Source organism: Dryobates pubescens, assembly GCF_014839835.1.
Source record: "Dryobates pubescens isolate bDryPub1 chromosome 41 unlocalized genomic scaffold, bDryPub1.pri SUPER_41_unloc_1, whole genome shotgun sequence".
Taxonomy (NCBI): domain Eukaryota; kingdom Metazoa; phylum Chordata; class Aves; order Piciformes; family Picidae; genus Dryobates; species Dryobates pubescens.
In genome coordinates, this window is record NW_026530685.1 from 225,447 (window position 1) to 248,510 (window position 23,064).

General features: G+C 56.8%; 2 protein-coding genes and 1 non-coding gene across 3 annotated transcripts; all 3 read left to right on the forward strand.

The window, feature by feature from the left end:
* Positions 1-466: 466 nt before the first annotated feature.
* On the forward strand, positions 467-14,165 carry KHDC4 (KH domain containing 4, pre-mRNA splicing factor). Its single transcript, XM_054179150.1, is given in 15 exon segments — positions 467-502; positions 504-559; positions 680-917; positions 3,594-3,722; positions 4,387-4,466; positions 5,544-5,596; positions 6,134-6,297; positions 6,842-7,053; positions 7,736-7,796; positions 8,586-8,643; positions 9,306-9,559; positions 10,380-10,535; positions 11,525-11,637; positions 12,880-12,971; positions 13,957-14,165. Coding segments are annotated over 15 exon segments (1,902 nt in total). The 3' UTR covers positions 14,157-14,165.
* LOC128899599 (small Cajal body-specific RNA 4) lies at positions 6,627-6,757 on the forward strand. Its single transcript, XR_008463149.1, has one exon. It is a non-coding gene; the product is annotated as a small Cajal body-specific RNA 4 (non-coding RNA).
* Positions 14,166-15,968: 1,803 nt separating the features above from the next.
* On the forward strand, positions 15,969-22,215 carry RIT1 (Ras like without CAAX 1). The gene is made up of 5 exons (XM_054179163.1): positions 15,969-16,102; positions 16,903-16,959; positions 17,707-17,780; positions 19,658-19,849; positions 21,558-22,215. Exons 1-5 carry the CDS (start codon positions 16,009-16,011, stop codon positions 21,786-21,788), a joined length of 648 nt encoding a protein of 215 aa, XP_054035138.1. The 5' UTR covers positions 15,969-16,008; the 3' UTR covers positions 21,789-22,215.
* Positions 22,216-23,064: the final 849 nt, after the last annotated feature.

Below are 23,064 nucleotides of genomic sequence, written 5' to 3' on the forward strand. Positions count from 1 at the left end.
GAGGATGCTCAGCCTCCTCCCTGCAGGTGCTCAAGGCCAGGCTGGATGAGGCCTTGGGCAGCCTGGGCTGGGGGGAGGTTCCCTGCCCTTGTCAGGGGGCTGGAACTGGCTGAGCTTTGAAGGTTGCTTCCAACCTAAACCACTCTGTGTCTCTGCTTCCTTTGAGCAGGGAAAGGTGATAGGAAGTGGTCTATAACGTGAGGAAGTTTTGAAGGGTGCTTGCTCTGTGGGGGCTGTGGCCGTGCCCGGGGGCTGTGGCCTGCCCCGGCCCCCACGGCGCCTGCGGGGGGTGGCCGTCTGCAGCCGCCGGCAGCGCTGCGCTGTGGCTCTGCGGCTTGCCCCGGGGCGCTGGGCGGCCTCTCGCCAGCAGACAGCCCCGGTGCCAGCGCGGGCCGGGCCGGGCCGGGGGGAGGCCGCGCGGGGCCGGCGGCCGGAAGCGACGCCGGGAGTCGGCTCGCGGCCGGAAATGACGCTGCGGGCGGCGCGGGGGCGGCGGAGCCGGAGCCGGAGCCATGTCAGCGGCTGGCGGAGGGCAGCGAGACGCCGGCGCCGCCGGCGGGTGAGGCTGGGCCGCGGCGCCCCTGCGGAGAGAGGGAGCGAGGCGCGGCGGGCCCGGGGCTGCGGCGGGCCCGGGGCAGCGGCTGCGGGCGGCCGGCACTGAGGCCTCTCTCTCTTTCAGGCGCCGCAGCAAGTGGGACCAACCCGGTCCGGCCCCTGCCTTCCTTCTCCCCGGTACGGCGCCGCTGCCCGGGCGCCCCTTTCCCGGCGGCGGAGATGGCGGCTCCGCCGTGGCAGGCTCCGAGAGCTCCGCAGCCCCTTCGGGAGCGCTGGACGCGGCCGCGGCCGTGGCCGCCAAGATCAACGCGATGCTAATGGCCAAGGGGAAGCTGAAGCCGGCGCCCAGCACCGCGGACAAGGTGGGTGCCCGGAGGGCGGCGGGGCCGAGGGGCCCGGGGCGGGAGGCGGCGGCTGTCAGGGCTGCTCGCTGGTGACCTGCGGCGCTCGTTTGAATGGCTCTGAAAGGGACGAGGAACGACGCACAGCTGTGCTTCGGAAAGGGACGGCAGGCAAAACCTCCCCGGGGCTTTTCTTCCAGCCGGCCAAGCCAGAGGCAGGGCTGGGAGGCTTCTTCCTGAAGGTTCAACCAATCTGTAGGCAGATGATGAAGTTTTTCCAAAGCACTTTCTAAGTAGCACAGCTGATGCACAGACTGCTATGGAACACAGCCTGGTTGAAACACAGGTCCAGATTGTCTGCCCGCGGGGATCCTGCTCAGGCAGGGGGGGCTTGGACTGAAGGATCTCCAGAGGTCCCATCCAGCTCCCACCGTTCCCTGGTTCTGTGCTTTCAAAGGTCATCAGTGGGAGCTGAATGTCAGTTTCTAAACAGCTTGGTCAGCTTCTGGTCAGCCCTCACCTGAGTCCTGGTCAGCAGGGGAAGGGTCTGGAGAAGAGGTCTGGTGAAGAGCAGTTGAGGGAACTGAGGGTGTTCTGCCTGGAGAAGAGGAGGCTGAAGGGAGACCTCATTGCTCTCTCTACAGCTCCCTGAAAGGAGATTGTGGCAAGGTTCCCAGGTTGGTCTCTTCTCCCAGGTAACAAGTGGTGGGGTGAGGAGAAATGGCCTCAGGTTGCACCACAGGAGGTTCAGGTTGGAGTTTAGGCCTTCACCAAAAGGTGCATCAGGCACTGGCCCAGGCTGCCCAGGGAGGTGGTGGAGTCCCCATCCCTGGAGGTGTTTGGGTGAGGATCTGAGGGGCATTGGCCCAAGAGCTGTGTGCAGGCAGAGGTTAGGTTAGGGTTGGTCTCTGCTGACCAGGGGATTCTCTGGCTCTGATGATTTCAGAGCTTTTAACAGGTGGTGCTTTGATCACTGCTCTCAGCAGCCCTGGGTGGTCTTACACAGAGTTTGTTGCACCTTGGTGTCTGCTTCTCCATGCTTAGCAGCCCCCTGGGGATATGAAGCTTACAGCACTGAGGAACGAGGCCTAGCTTCAGGTAGCCTCCACAGGCATCCTGGATGGCAGCAAAGTTTGTCTGGGTGGAAGCTTGAGACACCTGAGCAAGGGAAGAGTCTGTGAGTGTCTCTTGTGTCCCTGTCATTTGTTTGAGCCATAAGCTCCATCTGGGGTCATTCTGGCATCTTGTGGCAAGTTGTGTTGCCCTGGGCACCATTGGCTCAGCTGATTAATCAGCAGATGGAATTGGATGTGTTTGTTGTAATTGCCTGTGCTGCTTTTGCTAGGAAGTGCTCAGGGCTGACAGTTCAGAGGAGTTAACTCTGATGGCACTTCAGAAAGTGAGGAGCCTGCAGGTGGAGGAAAGTGGAAGGAGTGGAGCTGTGCATTGGCTGCTGCAGAGGGGCCAGAGGAGGGCTGGAGCACCTCTGCTGTGAGGACAGGCTGAGGGAGCTGGGGGTGTTCAGCCTGGAGGAAGAGAAGACCCCAGGGGCACTTTCCAGTACATGAAGGGATCCTGAAGGAAGGCTGCAGAGGGACTTCTGATGAGGGAGTCTAGACACAGGCCAGGGGGGAATGGTTTGAAGCTGGGGGAGAGCAGGTTTAGACTGGAGCTTAGGAAGATTAGGTCCTCCCACAGCTGCCTTCTGCCTCTCAGGCCAGTGCTGAGCTTCCTGTGCTATTTCTGAGGGTGGTTTGATGCTTTCTGGGTGTTCCTGGAAGCTCTGTGCTGCTTAGTGGTGGCCCAGTGGTGCTGGGTTAATGTTTGGGCTTAACAACCTAAAAGGTCTCTTCTAGCCAAAATGATTCCATGATTCTCTTGTTCCAGTGCCTGGCTTGAGGTTTGTGTCCCCAGAAGCATCTCTCAGTTCTCAGAGGGATGTGCTGCCCAGTGCTCTGTACTTGGAGAAGCTCCAAGGTCTCAGTTGTATCTCCCAGCTCTTCTGTCCTGGCTTCTGAACCTCCCACTCTGTGGCTTCTCCTTTTTCAGCACTTAGGTTCTGACCCCAAAGTGTGGATTAGTTTAGCTCTTGACCAGCAGTGCTGAGCTGAGCTGAGGGAGCTGGGAGTTAGGTGTGCCATTGCTCTCAGATTTGTCACCTTGCTTCCCCTCAGTGCAACCTTGCTGCCTGCTTCTGCATCTCCTACAGAACAGAGACCTTAGTTCCTTGTTCCATGAGGATGTGCTGGAGATAAAACTAACCTCAGTCCACTGCATCTTTTGACTTGGGCCCAGGGTTGGGAAGAGGTAGATGAGGGCAGATTTAGCTTTGGTGTCAGGAAGGAGCTCTTCACTGTCAGGGAGGTGGAACACTGGAACAGGCTGCCCAGGGAGGTGTCTGAGGCTCCTTCCCTGGAGGTATTCAAGGTAAGGCTCAGCGAGGCCCTGGGCAGCCTGATCTAGTTGGGGATGGTCCCTGCTGACTGCAGGGATGACCTTTGGAGGCCCTTCTGGCCTGGACCATTCTGTGATTCCATTAAGTAGTAGGCACCAGGAGCTTCCTGCTAACATCTGTAAAGCTTTTGGGTTCAACAGCTGGAAGATAATTCCCCTCTGGAGGCCCAGGGTCACCCTGTGGGTTACAGAATTGCTCTCTGCTTTCCAACTGCTGCTCTTTTGCAATGGTTGTGTTTGAAGCTGCAGGCTCTGGGAAAAGGTCCAGCTGCAAGTAAGAGCAAAGATGACCTTGTGGTGGCAGAGGTGGAAATCAATGATGTCCCCCTCACCTGCAGAAACCTGCTGACAAGAGGCCAGACTCAGGATGAGGTAAGTCCAGGACTCACAGCTGGTTTGTTAGGCCTGGAAGCAGATTTTGTGCCCACCAGGAAGGGTTGGGAAGGAGCTTGCAATGAACTCATTTTGCAGAAAGTACCTGAAGGGCTCCAGGAGAGCTTTGGAGGAAGGGCTGGGAGTGACAGGGTGAGGGGCAGTGGCTTGGGGCTGGAGGAGGGGAGATGGGGAGTGGAGATGAGGAAGAAATTCCTGGCAGTGAGGGTGGGGAGAGCCTGGCACAGGCTGCCCAGGGAGGCTGTGGCTGCCCCCTCCCTGGAGGTGCTCAAGGCCAGGCTGGATGAGGCCTGGAGCAGCCTGGGCTGGTGGGAGGGGTCCCTGCCCGTGGCAGGGGGCTGGAGCTGGATGGTCTTTAAGGTCCCTTCCAACCCAGCCCATCCTGGGATCCCTTCTGTGACTCTCTGAAGCCCTCTGGTGCTTTCCAGGGCACTTTGGTCGCTTGTTGGCTTGTTCAGTGAGATGTCCCACGCTGGGGTGAGGCAGCATAACTCTGGTGTCCTCTAGCAGGCACCACTCATTTTTCTAGCACTTCATTCATGAATTGTGGTCTCTTTATACCCAGCAGGGCTTAGGCCACTGCATTTTCAGTGTCAGTGCTGTCTGTTGCTGGCAGACTCTCACTGGGGCTCTTCAATTGCAGATAAGTCGACTGAGTGGAGCAGCTGTTTCTACCCGAGGGAGGTTCATGACTGCAGAGGAGAAAGCCAAAGTGGGACCTGGGTTGGTATTTCCTTTTGAAGGTTCCTGCCTCTTTCTTCCCCCCTCACTGAGTGGCTAAGTGGTGTGTGGGGAGGGGGTTGGTTTGGTTTTCATGAGCATCATCACCTTAGTGTGCCAGAGTGCAGCAGCCACTGAGTGCTTTGCATGTTGGCTGTTGTGAGGGTGCAGAGCTGCCTCCTACCAGCTGAGTGTTGAGAGGGTGAAAACAAAAGCAAGAAGCACCAAGCACAAATGTGGCAGATGAGGCTGTGCTGAACCACTTCTGAGTAGTGTCACAGGATGTTAGGGGTTGGAAGGGACCTCTGGAGATCTTCAAGTCCAAACCCCCTGCCAGAGCAGGACCATGGACTCCAGCACAGGAACACACCCAGAGGGGGCTTGAAAGTCTCCAGAGGAGGAGACTCCACAACTTCTGTGGGCAGCCTGCTCCAGGGCTCTGGGACCCTTAGAGTGAAGAAGTTCCTCCTCCTGCTGAGGTGGAACCTCCTGTGCTGGAGTCTCCATCCATTGCTCCTTGTGCTGTCCCAGGGCACAGTGAGCAGAGGCTGTCCCTGTCCCTCCCTCTTGACACTCAGCCCTCAGATATTTCTAAACATTAAATCCCCTCTCAGTCTCTCTCAGCCCTCTCCAGACTAAGAAGCTCCATTTTGCCAAGACTGCTGACCACCTCAGAGGGTTTTCAGGCCCAGACTGAGAGGGTGCTGGACCACCTCATGTCAGCTTACCCTGCAAGGTTGGACTAGATGAGCCTTGAGGTCCCTTCCAGCCTGGTGTTCTATGAGTCTGTGAGCTCTCCAGTCACAAAGAGAGGCAGTATCTCACAGCATCATCTTGTGGTTAAGCTTTCATGTGGACAGCAGGTCCTGGCCTCACATCTGATCAGCTTCCTGCATCTCTTCAGTTTTGCTCATTCAGTGCTGTGCTACTCAATGAGTTTGTCTTCACTTCCTTCTTTGAAGAGCATTTCACATCTCTCTGAGGACCTTCTGTGTCCAGATGTCTGTGAGGAGGTTAGATGGACTCTGTGGCTGTGTGGCCCCTGTGGGCTTAATGGAGTCTTTGACCTTTGCTTTCCAGGGATCGTCCTCTGTACCTCCATGTCCAGGGCCAGACCCGGGAGCTGGTTGACAGTAAGTGCAGAAAGCATTCTGGCTTCTCTCATCTGTGGTGCAGGGACTCTCTTGTCCCAGAATCACAGAGTGGGCTGGGCTGGAAGGGACCTGGCAAGCTCATCCAGTCCAACCCCCTGCAGTCAGCAGTAGATCAGGCTGCCCAGAGCCCTCTCCAGCCTCACCCTGAGCACCTCTGGGGGTAGGGCCCCAACCACCTCCCTGGGCCACCTGTTCCAGGCTTCCACCACCCTCATAGTGGAGACCTTGTTCCTAACATCAAATCTTAATCTGCTCTACTTTGAAGCCATTGCCCCTGGTGCTGTCACTGCAGGCCTTTGTAGACAGCCTCTCTCCATCCTGCTCGTAGCCCTCTTCAGGCACTGGAAGGCCTCTATGAGGTCTCCCTGGAGCCTCCTCTTCTGCAGGCTGAGCACCCCTTCCAGCCCAGACCATTCTGTGGTTCTCTGAAATGCACCTGGTCCTGGCATGGTTTGGTGCCTGTGGGCAGCTGGCAAGGGCTGAGGCAGTAATGAACCTTCCCCTTCCATCTGCCAGGAGCTGTGAACCGAATCAAAGAGATCATCACTAACGGAGTGGTGAAAGCAGCCACAGGTTCCAGTCCAACCTTCAATGGAGCTACAGTGACTGTCTACCACCAGCCAGCTCCTATTACTCAGTTGTCTCCAGCAGTTGGCCAAAAGCCTCCCTTCCAGTCAGGGGTGAGTAACTCATGGGAATTGTGTTGCACTGGTTGGGTGCAGGCTTTGCCTGTTCCAGAGCCTCTCTGTTGTGTTCTGCTGATTAAAGCAGACAAAACACCCACCCAGAGAAAACAGCAGCACCAGCAAACCAAACCAAACACAAAACAACATCAAAACTTCCCCCCCAAACACACAAAAACCCCCAAAACACAACCCCCCCAACCCAACCAACCCCAAAGCCCAACCCCCACCACAACAGCCCCAAACCAGCAGAACAAAGAGCAGGGCCAGAAAAGTCAACAAAGAAATGAATAGATAAACCCAAACCAGCCTTGCATGCTAGGAAAACTGGAGGACTGCTCAAGCTGTGCCTGATGAGTGAGGCTCAGCTGACAGTGGCCTCCTAAAAGAAAAGGGATGGAGAGACCCAGTCCTGCTTACAGGAGAGCAAAGGACTGGACTGTGCCATCCAACACTCCACTGCTTGCACTGGAAGCACAGAGGTTGTCCTTTTCTTCCACTGAAGCCCAACCTGACTTAGCTTTGGCTGCTCCATTTCCAGATGCATTACGTCCAGGACAAGTTGTTTGTTGGTCTGGAACATGCTGTGCCTACATTTAATGTGAAGGAGAAGGTGGAAGGGCCTGGTTGCTCCTACCTGCAGCACATTCAGATTGAAACAGGAGCCAAAGTCTTCCTTCGTGGGAAGGGCTCAGGCTGCATAGAGCCTGCCTCAGGCAGAGAGGCTTTTGAGCCCATGTACATCTACATCAGGTATGGCAGGGGGGTGTGCAGGGTCCCAGTGACCACTCATGGGGGTAGCTTCATGTTTAGTCTGTTGGGGAGCTCTTGATTCTGATCTGGCTTCATGCAAATGGAATAAAGTTGGGCCCTGCTATTTATGCTTTTTTGAGCAGAGGTCTCCCTGTGGTGGCAGAAAGTGAAATGCAGCCCTGGGAGGGGGAAGCACTGGCACAGGCTGCCCAGGGGGGTGGTGGAAGCCTCATCCCTGGAGGGTTTGAAGGCCAGGTTGGATGTGGCTCTGAGCAGCCTGCTCTGGTGTGAGGTGTCCCTGCCTGTGGCAGGGGGGTTGGGACTGGATGAGCCTTGAGGTCCCTTCCAGCCCTGCCAGTTCTGTGAAGCTGAGTTCTTTGGGGGCTCAGATGCAGTGTTGAGCTTTAAGGGGAGATGGACAGAACTGTCAGGGCTCTCAGCCTTTCCTCTCAAGGCAGTGCTCCAGTCCCTTCATCATCCTCTGTTGGACTCTCTCCAGCAGATCCCTGTCCCTCCTGACCTGGGGAACCCAGAACTGGATGCAGTATTCTAGGTGGGGCCTGACTAGGGCAGAGGAGAGGGAGCTGGCAGCAGGCTGCTGCTGCGAGAGGTAGCTCCCAAACTTGGTGCAGACATTTGTGCTTAAGAGGTTGTTGGTTGTTTCTTTTTTGTCTGTTTGCAGTCACCCAAAGCCAGAAGGTTTGGCAGCTGCTAAAAAGCTGTGTGAGAACCTACTGCAGACTGTGAGTAGCTCTTACAAGGAGGAGATTTCAGAGCCTGGTGCAGCTTTCACGTGTGCCTGGCTCATGATTGATTTCTTGTGCTCTCAGCAAAACTCTGCCTGTGTTCTGACTTGCTTCTGAGTTCTCCTTCCCTCATTCTTCTGCAGTGAATAAATGTCTCTCAGGATGGAGATGCAATAGTGGGGGGTGGAAAAACAGGCAAAGGCTTCCCTGAGCAGAGCTGGGAAGGAGGTGTGGGGCCAGGGAGTTGTCTGACTGTAGGCAATCAAAGGAATCAGTCTTGCCCCTTTGTGTTTTCCCCTGACAGCTGCACTTCCCTTGCTTCAGCTTTAAATGTTGGCCACAGCCATGCTGGCTGAGTTCTTTTTCCCCTAAAGCTGCACTAAAAAATGTCAGAAGGTCTCTGATGTGCACACACAGAGAGTTAGTTTCAGCTTCTCTTATGTGACTGCAACAAAACCCCTGTGAGGCAGTGTTTCTGGTAGTGTTGCTAATGCAGTTAGGGCTCCAAAGTCTCCTCTTGAAACAAAGATCTGGGAGCTTTTAGATTCTGAGTATTTTGCTTCTGCTCAAGGATTTCCTTTGCCACTCTTCCCTGGCACAGATCAGCCTGGATTTGACACCAGAGCCCAGCAGGGGTTGAGCTGGTGAGGTTTTGTTTGCAGGTTTGCTGCTTGGATTAGTGCTGTGCACAATATGTTCTGTACTCAGAGGCCCTTCTCAGCTTTATGGGGATGGGAAACAAGAAAACAGACATCTCTGTGCCTGATCTTGGAAATGTCTTTGCAGGTTCATGCTGAATACTCTCGCTTTGTGAACCAGATAACCACTGCAGTACCCTTAGCAGGTGAGTGTGAGCAGTGCTGAAGGTCTGGAGCTGCTTTCTGCAGAGCTGGCCTTAGTTTTGTGGCATTTCTTTCCCTGTTGGAAGGCCTCCAGTTAAGGAGGAGTTTGCCTTCTGTTACATTTGGTAATTGAATTGGTTGGGTCTGGGGCTCCTAATTGAGTTATGGCATCATAGAATTGTTTGGGTTGGAGAAGACTTCTGTGGCCATCAAACCATGGCCCCAGGTTCCTGACCACCTCCAGGGATGGGGTCTCCACCACCTCCCTGGGCAGCCTCTTCCAATCCCTGACCACTCTTCCAGCAAAGAAACTCTTCCTAATACCCAACCTAAACCTCCCCTGGCACAATTTCAGGCCACTTCCTGTCCTGCCACCTGATACTGGGGAGCAGAGCCCAACCCCCACCTCCCTCCAGCCTCTTTTCAGGGAGGTGTGGAGAGCAACGAGGTCTCCCCTCAGCCTCCTCCAGGCTGAACACCCCCAGCTCCCTCAGCTGCTCCTCACCAGCCCTGTTCTCCAGATCCTTCCCCAGCTTTCTTGCCCTTCTCTGACCCCACTCCAGCCCCTCAATGTCTTTCCTGTGGCGAGTGGCCCCAGACTGACTCCAGGATTCGAGCTGCTGCCTCACAGCCATCTGCTCTGCTTTCCCCTTTCTCTCCCCAGGCTTCACGCAGCCTGCAGCCATCAGCACTGTCCCCTCCCAGCCATCCTATTACCCTTCCAATGGCTATCAGTCTGGTTACCCTGTTGTGCCCCCTCCTCAACAACCAGTTCAGCCACCATATGGTGTACCAGGCATAGTGCCACCTGCAGTGCCATTGGCACCTGGAGTCCTGACAACGCTGCCCACGGGAGTGCCGCCTGTGCCAACGCAGTATCCAATACCTCAAGTCCAGCCTCCAGCCAGCACTGGCCAGGTATGGATTGTTAATTCCTCTGTAACTGGCAGCTTACCAAGCTGCTGCTTTGCTGACAATAAAAAACAGCAGTTCCAGGTGGAGAATTTTGGGGGATTTTTTGGGTTGGTGCTTTGCTGATTGCTTTGCTGATGCTTCTGTCTGAGCAGTTCAGTTCCTGCCATGGAAGCTGCATGTCTCATGCCACCTGTTAGCATAAAAGGTGCTTGCAGGGAGGCAGTGGCTTGTTTGTGGGAAGATTATAGAGCTGTAGAACTCCACAACTGCTGAAGTTGGTAGAGACCTTTGGAGATCATCCAGTGCAAGCACTCACCCAGAGCTCCCAATCTCACCCCTGCTGCTAAGCCACTGCCACCAAACACTTCCCTCAGCACCACATTCATGTAGCTTTTAAACCCCTCCAGGGATGGGGGCTCCACCATCTCCCTGGCCTGAGAGCCCTTTCCTGGGAAGAAATTCTTCCTCATGCCCAACCTGAAGCTCCCCTGGCACAATTTGGAGGCTGTTGCCTCTTGTCCTGTCCCTTGCTGCATGGCCAACCCCCACCTCTCTCCATCGTGGAGCTGTAGTCCTGGTCTGTGATGCAGCTGTGCAGATGCAATGAGTTTGAGTTCCAGGCAGTGCTGAGTGTGAGGTGGGAGCACTCTGTGAACAAAATCCATATTGTACCTTGAGCTGTAAGTTTCCCTTTAGCTTCTCTTGGGTTCTGCACAGAGAAGCTGGCTGTGTGTTCTCCCCAGCATGATTCTACCCTGAGTTACTGCTTTCCATGCAGATTACCAAAGGTTTTTGTGTTTTGTTTCCAACTTCTTCATGCCAGAGTCCACTGAGTGGTCCCTTCCTTCCTGCTGCCCCAGTCAAAACCACCATGCCAGCTGGTACACAGCCCCCAGCTCAGCCCCATCCCCAGGGTCAAAAGAGACGCTTCACCGAGGAGCTGCCAGATGAGAGGGAGTCAGGCCTGCTGGGATACCAGGTGGAATAAAATCAGCAATTTTACTTCATTCACCAAAGTGGGACTTGGCTGGAGAAAGAGTTTTGGTTTTGTTGGTTTCCCCCCCCCCCAGCATAGTTTGTCAGCAGTGGTGCAGGGCTTGGCAGGAGGCAGCAGCTGTTAGGAAGCAGGGAGACCACACTGTGGCTTCTTTGAGTGGATGCACTGTGCTCCAGCCGTGGCTGATTGGGTTCATGGGCAGCTTGGCTTCCCACCCCCTCAGTCTCTCTTGAAGAGCAGTGGTGCATGCAGGTCAAAGAGGAGGTGACAGCAGTGTGCCACTGGTTACCTTCAGGGGGAGATTTGGGGTTTGGTCAGGTTTTTAGGTGCTCTTCTTTGAGGAGGGGGAGGGAAAAGCAGAGAGGACTTCCAGATGTTGCTCTTTACCTTGCAGGCTGCACTTGAGAGGATTGCAAGAAGCCTAACTTTGAAAGCTTGAGATTAGTTTCTTTTTTTAATAAAGTTGATTTTAAGTGGAATTCACTTTGGGTTCTTCAGACTCAGAGGTGAGCAAGAGGAGTGTCTGCAAATGCTTCCCTGCCACGCTCCTGCTCAGAGCCTGAAACCCTTAACAGCGTTGCCTAGGGACAGTAAGAATCTGCCTGCACCTCACGGTGGTATCTTGAGCAGGGTTTGCTGTGGCACAAGGACCATGCAGCACTCAGAATCAGCTGGCTGAGGAGGGAATAAGTTGGTCCAGTGAGCCTAGGCAGCTACCTTGACTGCCCTTAACGACTGAGGAGGTGGAGTAGGAGCCGAGTTGTCTTCCACAGTGGTGGCTCAGGGCTGTTTCTTAGTCACCCTCTAGCGTTTCTCAGGAGCAGGCTTTTGTTCGGCAGGGATTAGTGGTTTCCTCTGGTAGTTAACAGTATAGGCTGTGAAAAGTTGGGTTTCCTGTCGTTGTCATTAAGGAGCTATAGCTTGTGTTGTAGTTGTAGACTTGCTAATGCCGTGTGTTTTTCTGCTCATAGCATGGACCCATTCATATGACTAATTTAGGTACAGGCTTCTCCAGTCAGAGCGAACTCGATGGAGCCGCGGCGAAGCCAGCAAGTTCCTCAGGAAAGGAAAGAGAGAGGGACAGGTGGGTGATGGGAAAGTGAGCCTCAGCTCTGCTGTGGTTCTGAGGGGAAGCTCATGGCCATTTCCATTGCTTGGGGGTGGAGGGGACCCTAAGGAACATCTCTAGTTCCACCCCGCAGCTGCCCTGGGCAGGGATGCTAGATCAGGTTTCTCCAAGCCAAATCCAACCTGGCCTTGGCCACCCCATCCCTGGAAGTGTTCACAGCTTCACTGGGCAACATGTTCCAGTGCCTCACCATATCCACTGTAAAGAACTTCTTCCTAGTATCTAAATCTCCCCTCTTCCAGTTGGAAGCTTGTACCCCTCGTCCTGTCACTACACTGCCTGACAAGAGTCCTCCCCCATCTTTCCTTTGAGTACTGGAAGGCCTCCCTAAGGTCTTCCTAGGCCTTTCTGTTCTCCAGGCTGAACACCCCCAAATCTCTCAGCCTGTGCTTGTAGGAAAGGTGTTCCAGCCCTGTGATCATCTTTGTGGCCTGCTCTGGACCCATTTCCCTGTCTGTGCTGTGCTGAGGACTCCAGAGCTGGCCCCAGTCCTTCTGGGGGTGTGTGTGTGTCTCAGCAGGGCACAGCAGAGGGGCAGAGTCCCCTCACTGCCCCTGCTGCCCTCACTGCTGGGGATCAGCCCAGGACACAGCTGGGGCTGGGCTGGCAGTGCTTGGTGTCTCTTCGCTCCCCAGCACCCCAAGTTGTTCTCCACAGGGCTGCTCTGCAGCCCTTCACCTCTACCCTGTGCCCATACCAGGGGTTACCCCAACCCAGGTGCAAGAGGTTTGCGTGGCCCACTCCCCAGGCTGCACCACTCAGCTTGATATCACCTGCAGGCTTGCTGAAGGTGCCCTGTGTGTCACTGACAAAAGCCATTGGACAGTCCTGGTCCCAGTATGGGCTCTCAAGGGTCTCCACCTGTTACTGGTTTCCACTTGGCTATTAGCTGTTGATTGTAACTCTCTGAAGGTGGCCATCCACCCAACTCCTCTACTGCTCCATCAAATGCATTTCTCTCTGATTCAGAGGTAGGAATGTGGGAGGGAACTGTGGTGAAGGTCTCTCAGAGGCCCAGGTCGGTGCCTGTGATGCCTCAGTTGCAGTGATGCAGTCACTTCATTACAGGTGGCCACTGAATTAGGCAATTAAGGGTTAAACTGCTCAGGTGGAGGACTGTGTTCTGAGTTTGTTTACTGTCAGCCTTGCCTCTTGGTTTGCCTTTTTAACACTAGTGGCTTGGCTTGCTCTCCACAGGCAGCTGATGCCTCCACCAGCCTTTCCTGTCGCTGGGATGAAACCGGAAGCTGAAGAAAGGAACGGCGCAGGGTCTCTACCAGGCAGCCACGGTGAGTGCAGTGAATAACAGACACCTGAAAGCCCTCTTCTCTCCCCAACGACTTGGCACTGGTCCTAACAGCCCTTTGAGTGGGTGATTTCACTTGGATTAATTGTTTTCCTTGGTGGCTCTTTAGAGTGTGGTGCTGGAAGTGGAGAGCAGGTCGCACTGCACTGCCCCGCGCTCACCTCTGGGCCCTGTGCTTGCGCACTTAGACCTTTAATTAATGTCTGTGTGAGCGAGGAGAGTGAGGCCAGCTGGTTCTGACCCTTCAGTCAGCTGAGGCACAGACTCTCCTGGGCTGGTTTGGTAAGCCAGGTGGTGGCTCTGCACTGAGGCCTGTGGGTGGGAGCTGTGTTTCAGGTGTGGATTTACAGACATGAGTCATGTCTGCGACCGGCACCGGTGCCGGCGCTGAGCCTTTCCTAGGGCCCTCACGCAGCAGGTACTGGCAGCTTGTAAACACTCTGACGATTTTTTAACTCTCCTTGGTAGTTCAGTGCCTTTCCAGGTCCGCAGGTTCCTCACCATAGCCCTCCTGACCTTAGCTTTTCTGCAGTCGTGGTGCCAGAGGCTGTGCTTCTGGCAGCTCTCGCGCCGCTCGGGACGCTGCGGTCGCCCTGCCTCGGAGCCCGTTGCTAACTTGACCTTTCCTGTGTGTTTCTTTTCTTTTCTCTGTTCTCTGTTCTCTTACATGGTTCTGGTGGATCACAATGTGCTGTTGTTGCTGCTGCTGTTTCCTGTGGCCTTCGACCTTGGATGACCATTGGCCTTGTGACCTCAAAATGGTGTCCAACTAACTGTTTACAATTAACATCCCTTTTTTTGTCATTATTATTAACTCATTTTTGGGGCATTTTATCTCTTGGTTGTTTTGCTGTTTGGTTTGGTTGGTTTTTTTTTCTTCCAATTGTTTGTTTATTTCCTTCTTGGGGGGTTGTGGGGGTGGGTTGGGTTGGGGTTTTGTTTTCTTTTCCCCCCCTCCCCTCTCCTAGATCATCAAGCTAAGAAGATGAAAACTGCAGAGAAAGGCTTTGGATTAGTGGCATATGCTGGAGACTCATCAGATGAAGAGGAGGAGCATGGGGGCCACAAAAACGCAAGTAGCTTTTCACAGGGATGGAGTTTGGGGTACCAGTACCCTTCCTCACAGCAGAGAGCTAAGCAGCAGATGCCCTTTTGGATGGCACCCTGAGAGCTTCGGGAGAGCTTTGGTTGGTTTTGGGGTTGTTTTTTCTCTCCATCCTCCTCCTTTGTTTTTCCCCCCCTCTAGCAATAATTGCATGTAGATTGCAGAATGGAATTTGCAGACAAGGCCTTGGGTTTACATTTGCAGAAGCTGCAGGGCTCAGTGTCTCTCCCTCACAAGGGCTCCACTGGTTTCTAAAATCCTGAGTTCTGCAGTGAATTTGGCAATTGCAAAGAAAAGGAGGAGAGCATTTTGCCAGGGCCTGTCCCTGACCCCCTGGGGGAAAGGACTCTAAAGAGAAACTTAGGGAAGCCTCTGGCAGTCTGTTTCCCATCTTCCCAGGGTAACTCAAAAGTCACTCAGGCTGACCTCATTCTGCACCTGGTGTTTGTGTGTTTTACTGAGTGTTGCTGCAGCCCCGTTGAGCTCTTTGGTGACCCCAGCTTCAGTGTTTGGACTTTGAACAAAGGAAAAGGATTACACAGTAGTTCTGAGAAACCTGAGGATCACACTTCCTACAGCTCTTCATTGGTTTTTACTTTGTCTCCTGCAGCTCAGCTTTTTCCTTTTAAAATGTGGTTTTTACTAACCCCACAACTTCTCCTTCTAGCTGGAAGTCAGGGCAGGGGGCTGCTCGGTGGTGGTTTGGATGCTTCCATCTTGCCGCTGAGCCCCAGGTGCTCTTGGCACCTTAGCACTGTTCCTTCAATCCCATCCAGCAGTTGGGACAGAACTCCTGGTCAGGTTTGCCCTCATCTCTTAACTCATTCACTTCCTCGGTTCTACCCCTTCTGTTTCACGGTGGTTTGACAAAGAAAAGGCTGCAGCTGGCTCCCCCCCACGGCGCCGGTGGCCTGAGCGCAGCTGCTGCTCTTGCCTCAAAGCATGGAAGTGGAACCTGGGAATAAGTTGTTGGACATGAACTGCACCACGGGCTCCCTTGCTGGGACAGGCTCTTGCAGAAAGAACTCTTGTATGGAGAAGGGACAGCTGGGACTGCCGCCATGCTGGTCAGCTTTGGGCACAGAGAAGTGGTTTTAAAGAAGCAGGGAGGGTGCTGCTGCTGCACTCCTCCAGACCTGGCTGGCTCACTTGTACAAACTTTGTCTTTCCTATATGTTGTAAATAATGAGAATTGTACTTTCATTATAAATAAATGTATAAATATTCTGCTGCTGTTCTGGGGGGTGCAGGAGGGAGCTTTGGGGGATGCAGGGCTGGGGGGGGGGACTTGAGCTGTTCACCCCCTTAACAAGTGCCAGGACAAGATGAGATGGGCTTGAGTTGTGCCAAGGAAGGTTTAGGCTGGAAATCACAGAAGGAATCGGCTTGGAAGGGACCCTCCAAGGGCCTCTTTTCCAACCTCCCTGGAGGCAGCAGGGACCCCTCCCAGGGGAGCAGGTTGCCCAGTGCCCCATCGAGCTTGACCTTGAACGTCTCCAGGGGTGGGGCTTCCATCACATCTCTGTACAACCTCTACCGGTGCTTCACCACCCTCACTGTGCAGCGCAGCCTGCCCTTGTCCGACCTCAATGCGCCCTGCTGCGTTTCCCGGCTGGCTGCGGGGGCCGGGGGCCGGGCTGCGAGCGCGCCGGAGCGGGGCGGCTGGCGGCGCTAGGACCTGCCCCGCGCGGGCAGCCGCCCGAGCTCCGCCCCCTGCGCGCGTTGGGGGCGTGGCCGGGCGGTGGCGTCGCCGCCGCCATTTTGGCGTCGCCGCCTGGGCTCGGCGGGGCGCGGGCGGGAGGCGGCGAGAGGCAGAGCCGGGCCCGGGGCCGCCGCCGCCGCCTGCGCTCCCCTCTGCTCCCCTCTGCTCCCCTCTGCTCCCCCGCGGCAGCGGCTGTTGTTCGGCGCTGGGGAGATGGATGCTGGAGCCCGGCCGGGCGGCGGCGCTCCGGGGCAGTCCCGCGAGTACAAGCTGGTGATGCTGGGCGCCGGCGGCGTCGGCAAGAGCGGTGCGTAGGGGCCGGGGGCGGCCGGGGCGGGGGCGGTGCCGGTGCCCGGCGCTGTGTGCCCGGCGCCGTGGCGGGCGAGGCCCTCCGCCGCCTCCCCTGGGCGGCCCCGCGCGGCCCGGGGGTCCTGGTGCTCTGCAGCCAGGCCCTGGCGTGCGGCCGGGACGCAGCTCCGCGCCGGGCCCCTGCCCGCGCCGGGCCCCTGCCCGCGCCGGGGCTCCGCTGCTGCCGTCGCCTCCTCCTCGTCCTCCGCGTTTCGGCCGTGCTCAGCTTTGTTTGCGAAGCTCCCAGCCCGGCGCTTTGTTGGGGACGAGCCTCAGCCCCTCGCGTCCCTCCGGCGCCTTGCTTCCCGCTCCTGCCGCGGCAGCGCTTTTGTGTTGAAGCTGCTGGGGAGACAACGTGCTGAAGGGGCAGATCTTCACCACCGAGCCTTGTGCAATCAGAATGGGTTGGGACCTTCAAGATCCTCCAGCTCCAACCCCTTGCCACGGGCGGGGACCCCTCCCACCAGCCCAGGCTGCTCAGGGCCTCATCCAGCCTGGCCTTGAGCACCTCCGGGGCGGAGAGGCAGCCACAGCCTCCCTGCGCCAGGCTCTCCCTACCCTCAAAGAATTTCTTCCTTCTCTCCAGTCTCAGCCTTCCCTCTTCTAGCTCAGAGCCATTCCCCTTCCTCCTAGCACAACCAGCCCTTGTCTAAAGTCCCTCCCCAGCTTTCTTGCAGCCCTCTCCAGGTGCTGGAAGGCTGCTCTAAGGCCTCGAAGCCCACAGTGGTGTGCAGTGGTGCCTCTGATTTTCGTTTGCAGCCATGACCATGCAGTTCATCAGCCACCGCTTCCCGGAGGATCATGATCCCACCATTGGTGAGACAAAGCTCTCTCTTCTTCTCCCTTCCCTCTCTGCTCCCTCTCTTTGCAAGTTAAGTGGGTTTGGAGTCCCTTCCTCTGATGTGTTTTAGAGAAAGCTTAACTGTGGCTCTAAATTGAGGCTCCAGGTCCCTTGGTTGCTCATTTAAAGGTATTGAGGGTTCTGAGCCTGCTGTGAAAAGAGCAAGGGAGCTGCTGAAGGACCTTGAGAGCTCTTGTGGGGGAGCTGGGGTGGATCAGCCTTTGTGTGCTGACAGATGTGGACCAAAACCTGCTGCTTATTAGCTGCCTGTCAAAGCCATCAGCTCTCTGGTACTGATTTGAGAGGGGAGGCTGTGCCCTGTGCCTCAGCAGTGCCTTGGGCTGGAAGCTGTGTGGCTGCATAACCTTTTGCAGCATCCCTCCAAGAGAAACCTTTGCCAGGGCTTGCACTGATGAAGGAAAAGCAGCCAGGTTTTGGTTGGAAGTCTTCACCCTGCCAGGAGGGTGGCAGGTTTGGGGTCTTCTGCTCTTCTTGCTCTGCTTTCCACCAAGGTGTCAGCAGGAGGTGGTCAGAAACAGGAGGCAGAGCAGCAGGGTTTGGGCCAGCAGGTAGCTGGAGGGGTTCTGCATCACCCACTTTAATTAGTGGAGAACAACCAAAGTGATGCAGCACAGGGACAGCAGCAGAGCAGCTTCTGCAGTGTCTCCTTTGCCTTCTGAGGAGCTCTGCTCCAGGCCTCCCCCTGTGCCTTCCGTCCCCAGAGGATGCCTACAAGATCCGGATCCGCATCGACGACGAGCCTGCCAACCTGGACATCCTGGACACTGCAGGGCAGGTACCTGAGTGCTGGGAGCATGGGGAGGCTGTGGAGCTGCCTGTGGTGGGCAGCTGTGGAGCTGCAAACCCTTTCAGAGCCTCAGAGGGCCCCAGCAAGCAGGCCTGGCTTTGGGTTCCTTCTGAGCTCCAGCGCCGCGCTGCCGCAGCGCCTGGGGCACTCTGCCTGTGCTTAGGCAGCTCAGAGGGTGCTGTGCTTCCATGGTAGGGGCTGGAAGGGACCTGGAGAGCTCATCCAGTCCACCCCCCCTGCCCAGAGCAGGCCTTGAATGTCTCCAGAGAAGGAGACTCCACAGCCCCCCTGGGCAGCCTGCTCCAGGCCTCTGTCACCCTCACAGGGAAAAGATTTTCCCTCCTGTTTCCAAGGCACTTCCTCTGCCTCAGCTTCCACCACTGCCCCTTGTGCTGGCACTGGGCAGCACCCAGCAGAGCCTGGCTCCAGCCTCTGGGCACTCAGCCTTTGTGTATTTATAAACATGAATGAGGTCACCTCTTAGGCTCCTGTCCTCCAAGCTACAGACCCTCAGCTGCCTCAGGCTCTCCTCCTGAGGGAGATCTTCCACTGCCTTCAGCATCTTTGTGGCTCTGTGCTGGACTCTCAAGCAGTTTCCTGAGGTCCTTCCTGAACTGAGGGGCCCAGAACTGGACACAACACTCCAGATGTGGCCTCACCAGGGCAGAGTAGAGGGGGAGGAGAACCTCTCTTGACCTACTAACCACAGCCCAGGGTGCCCTTGGCTTTCTTGGCCACCAGAGCACATTGCTGGCTCATGGTCAACCTCCCATCCACTGCAACCCCCCAGGTCCTCTCCCCCTTCACTGCTCTCCAGCAGTTCAGACCCCAACCTGTACTGCTCCCTGGGGTTGCTTTTTGACCTGGGCAGGCTGGGTTGATGTGCTGAGCCCAACAAGGTCAGGTGTTGAGTGCTGCACTTGGCCCACACCAGCCCCATGCAGTGGTTCAGGCTTGGGGCAGAGTGGCTGAGAGCTGCCCAGAGGAGAGGGAGCTGGGGGTGCTGATGGATGGCCAGCTGAAGATGAGCCAAGAAGGCCACCAGCACCCTGGCCTGGATCAGGAATACTGTGGCCAGCAGGTCCAGGGATGTGATTGCTCTCCTCTGCTGGGCACTGGGGAGGCCACAGCTGCAGTCCTGGGCTCAGGGTTGGGCTCCTCACTGCCAGGAGGACCTTGAGGGCTGCAGCAGGGCCAGGGAAGGGCAACAGAGCTGGGGCAGGGTCTGGGGAGCAGGGCTGGGGAGGAGCAGCTGGGGGTGGTGAGGCTGGAGAAGGGGAGGCTGAGGGCAGACCTCATCACCCTCTGCAGCTCCCTGAGAGGAGGCTGGGGCCAGGTGGGGCTTGGGCTCCTCTCCCATGCAGCAGCGGCAGAACAAGAGGCAATTCCTTCAGGTTGTGCCAAGGGAGGTTCAGGTTGGACATTAGGGAAAATAGCTTCCCAGGAGGGGCTCTCAGGCCCTGGCCCAGGCTGCCCAGGGAGGTGGTGGAGTCCCCATCCCTGGAGGGGTTTAGAGGCTGTGTGGGGCTGAGGGTCGTGGGGCAGGGGCTCAGCAGCGGTGCTGTGAGCGCCGGAGGAGTGCTTGGAGTGGATCTGCTCAGAGCTCCCTTCCAGTCCTGGGGCTCTGTGATTCCTGCCCTGCCTCCTCTGCTGTCCATGAGCCACAGGCAGGCAGTGTCTGGGGGCAGCTGGCACGCTGGGGCTGCCTCCTGCAGCCAGGGCCAGCTTGGCCTTCATGCTGCAGCCAGGGAGCCGAGGAGCAGGCGCAGCAGAGCTGCTGGGGGAGCGCCCCCCGGGCCCCCCGCGCTCAGCAGGCCAGGAGGGGGCTGGATGTGTGCTGCTGAAACCTCCTCCTCTCTCCCTAGGCAGAGTTTACAGCCATGAGAGACCAATACATGAGGGCTGGGGAGGGCTTTGTCATCTGCTACTCCATCACGGACCGGCGCAGCTTCCACGAGGTGCGGGAGTTCAAGCAGCTCATCTACCGCGTGCGCCGCACCGACGACACCCCCGTGGTGCTGGTGGGCAACAAGTCTGACCTGGCACAGCTGAGGCAGGTAAAGGCCACAGGAGGGGCTCAGCACCTCTGGTGGGTTGGCCCTGCCCCACCAGAGCCACCCCTATCACCCCCCTTCCTAGATGGACAGCGGGGAGGGGGAAGATGTGACCAGCGGCAGCTGTGAGGGAGAGGCACTAAGAAGGTGTCAGGCAGAGGCAGTTGGAAGCTGTGAGCCAGAAGCAGTTAGGTTCCTCAGGAGCAGCCCAGTGAGGTCCAGCAAGGATGAGTGCAGAGTCCTTCATCTGGGGAGGAAGAATAACCTGCAGCAGCACAGGCTGGGGGGGACCTGCTGGAGAGCAGCCCCAAGGAGAAGGACCTGGGAGTGCTGGTGGCTAACAACCTCCCCACGGGTCAGCAGTGTGCCCTGGGGGCCAAGAAGGCCAATGGGGTCCTGGGGGGCATTCAGGGATCTGCTGGAGAGAGTCCAAGGGAGGGCTGTGAGGATGAGGAAGGGGCTGCAGCACTGCCTGGGGAGGAGAGGCTGAGAGCCCTGGGGGTGGTTAGGCTGCAGAGGAGACTGAGAGGGGGTCTGAGAAATGTCTGCAGATAGCTGAGGGCTGGGGGTGAGGAAGGGAGGCACAGGGACAGCCTCTGCTCACTGTGCCCTGGGACAGGCCAAGGGGCCATGGATGGAGACTCCAGCACAGGAGGTTCCAGCTCAGCAGGAGGAAGAACTTCTGCACTGTGAGGCTCACAGAGCCCTGGAGCAGGCTGCCCAGAGAGGTTGTGGAGTCTCCTTCCCTGGAGCCTTCCCAACCCCCTCTGGATGTGCTCTGTGTGACCTGTGCTGGGCTCTGTGCTCCTGCTCTGGCAGGGGGTTGGACCTGAACATCTCCAGAGGTCCCTTCCAACCTCTAACTTCCTCTGCTCCTGTGAATCCCAAACCCTTCTTTCACTTCATTCTTCTCCCTGAGCTGACATCACCTGGCCTGGAGTACCCCTTTGGCCAGTCTGGGCCAGCTGGCTCAGCCCTGTGCCCTCCCAGGACCTTGCCTGCCCCTCAGTGCACTCTCAGGGCAAGAAAACGTTGGCAGGACACAGCCTGGATCCTTGTTCAGCAGTAGCCAAAGCACTGCTGTGCTATCAGCTGCTGCAGAGCACAGCCCTGGGAGGATGCTTGGCAGAGGATCACTCCCAGCTCAGCCAGGCCCCACGCAGAAGGCAGGCAGAGCTGCTGCTCCCCCTCACAGGATCCCAGGGGCTAGGGTGGAAGGGACCTCTGGAGATCAAGTCCAGCCCCCTGCCAGAGAAGGACCATGGAAGCCAGTGTAGGTCACACATCCAGAGGGGTCTTCAGAGGCTCCAGAGGAGGAGACCACCACCCCTCTGGGCAGCCTGCTCCAGGGCTCTGGGACCCTTCAGGGAGTTCCTGCTCACGTTCAGGGGTGGAACTTCTGTTCCAGTCTGTGCCTCTTACCCCTTGTCCTGGCACTGGGCACCACTGGCAAAGGACTGATCCCATCCTCCTGCCATCCACCATTTAAGCATCGATCAGCATTGATCAGCCCCTCCTCAGTTTGCTCTCTTCCAGCCCCAGCTCTCTCAGCCTCTCCTCGCCGCAGCGGTGCCCGGAGCGGAGCTGCTGCGGCGGTGGCCGAGCGCCTGCGCAGCTCCCCAGCAGGCAGCACGAGGGGTGCTGAAGGAAGAAGCTTTCTGGGTTAGGTTTCCTTGACCAGCATGAACCATTTTTTCCCCTTCCTTTCCAGGTCTCCAAAGAGGAAGGCTCAGCTCTGGCACGAGAGTTCAGCTGCCCCTTCTTTGAGACCTCCGCTGCCTACCGGTACTACATCGACGACGTCTTCCACGCCCTGGTGCGGGAGATCCGCAGGAAGGAGAAGGAAGCTGTGATGGCCCTGGAGAAGAAGTCCAAACCCAAAAGCAGTGTCTGGAAAAGACTCAAGTCCCCCTTCAGGAGGAAGAAGGATTCAGTCACCTGAAGAGAGAGAATTTCCTCTGCCAAACCAAGTCTGTGAGCAGCCTTTTGGTAACCAAAGTTGGGTTCGTGACGAAAGTTTTGCCCAGCGCCCTCCGGACCCAGTGGGGACTCTGATGGGGGCAGGGTGATAACTGTGACCAATTCTTCTTGTTCAGAGTGATTGTTCCCTTCAGTTTGGACATTCAACCCAAGCCACTCCTCTGTTCTGTGGGCATTTCATGGCACTGTGTTCTGCTGGCTGCAGCAAACGCTGCCTGGATGTCACCGGTGACAAAGCGCCGATGGGTTTCTGTCTCTGCACTCTGGGACTGCCTTTGGTCTCTGCCTCCTGGCAGCTGGACTCTGTGAGAAAAACACTGCTGAGGTTCCACCCAACCTAACTGAAGCTGAGTTTTGTTCCTGGTTGATTGCTCCAGAGGCAAAAATGTTGCTGCCCTCTGGAGCAGTGTCACCAGAGGTGGCTTGTGGAGGTCGTGCTGGAAGGTGGTTTACAGAGGCTGTGCAGGGAGCTCCAGGGCAGCTGTGCAGGGAGCTCCAGGGCAGCTGTGCAGAGCTCCAGGGCAGCTGTGCAGAGCTCCAGGGCAGCTGTGCAGAGCTCCAGGGCAGCTGTGCAGGGAGCTGCAGGGCAGCTGGGCAGAGCTCCAGGGCAGCTGTGCAGGGAGCTGCAGGGCAGCTGGGCAGAGCTCCAGGGCAGCTGGGCAGAGCTCCAGGGCAGCTCTGCTGCAGTTGTTGTGCCCTCTGGAGACGTTGTTGTTTATTCTCCCCTCAAAACTGATGTGGAACATTTGTCCCAAGTTTTGCCTTGGTGCAGTGCTGGGGAGTTGATTCTAACCAGGTCAGGGCTCCTGTGGCAGCTGCACCTTGGCAGCAGTGGGTGAGGCTGTAGCACTGTGCTGTGCTGCCAGAGCTTGTGGCAGCTCAGGGTGCTGTAGGTGCTGTGGAGGACACAGCTTGGAGTTTTCTGTCTTGTTCAAACCAGAGCTTATTTATTTCCTTTCCATTTTCTCTTCTCCTGGAAGCCAACATCTTTGCTAACTAACAGCTGCCAATCATTCTCTGTTAACTGCTTGCTAGAGGAAAGTGGCTGAGAGCTTGAGGTGTCTGTCTGGGCTCAGAACTGAGCTCCCTAATCCAGGTCAGACTCTTCTAGAGCAGTGTTAATAGGATTGTGAGTGAAGGGGCAGGAAGCAATTAGCTGAGCACAGTGAAAGGCCTGGAGGATCCTCACAGCCTTGTGTGCAGGCAGGGCAGGGACAGAGGTTTGGGCAGGGAGGTCC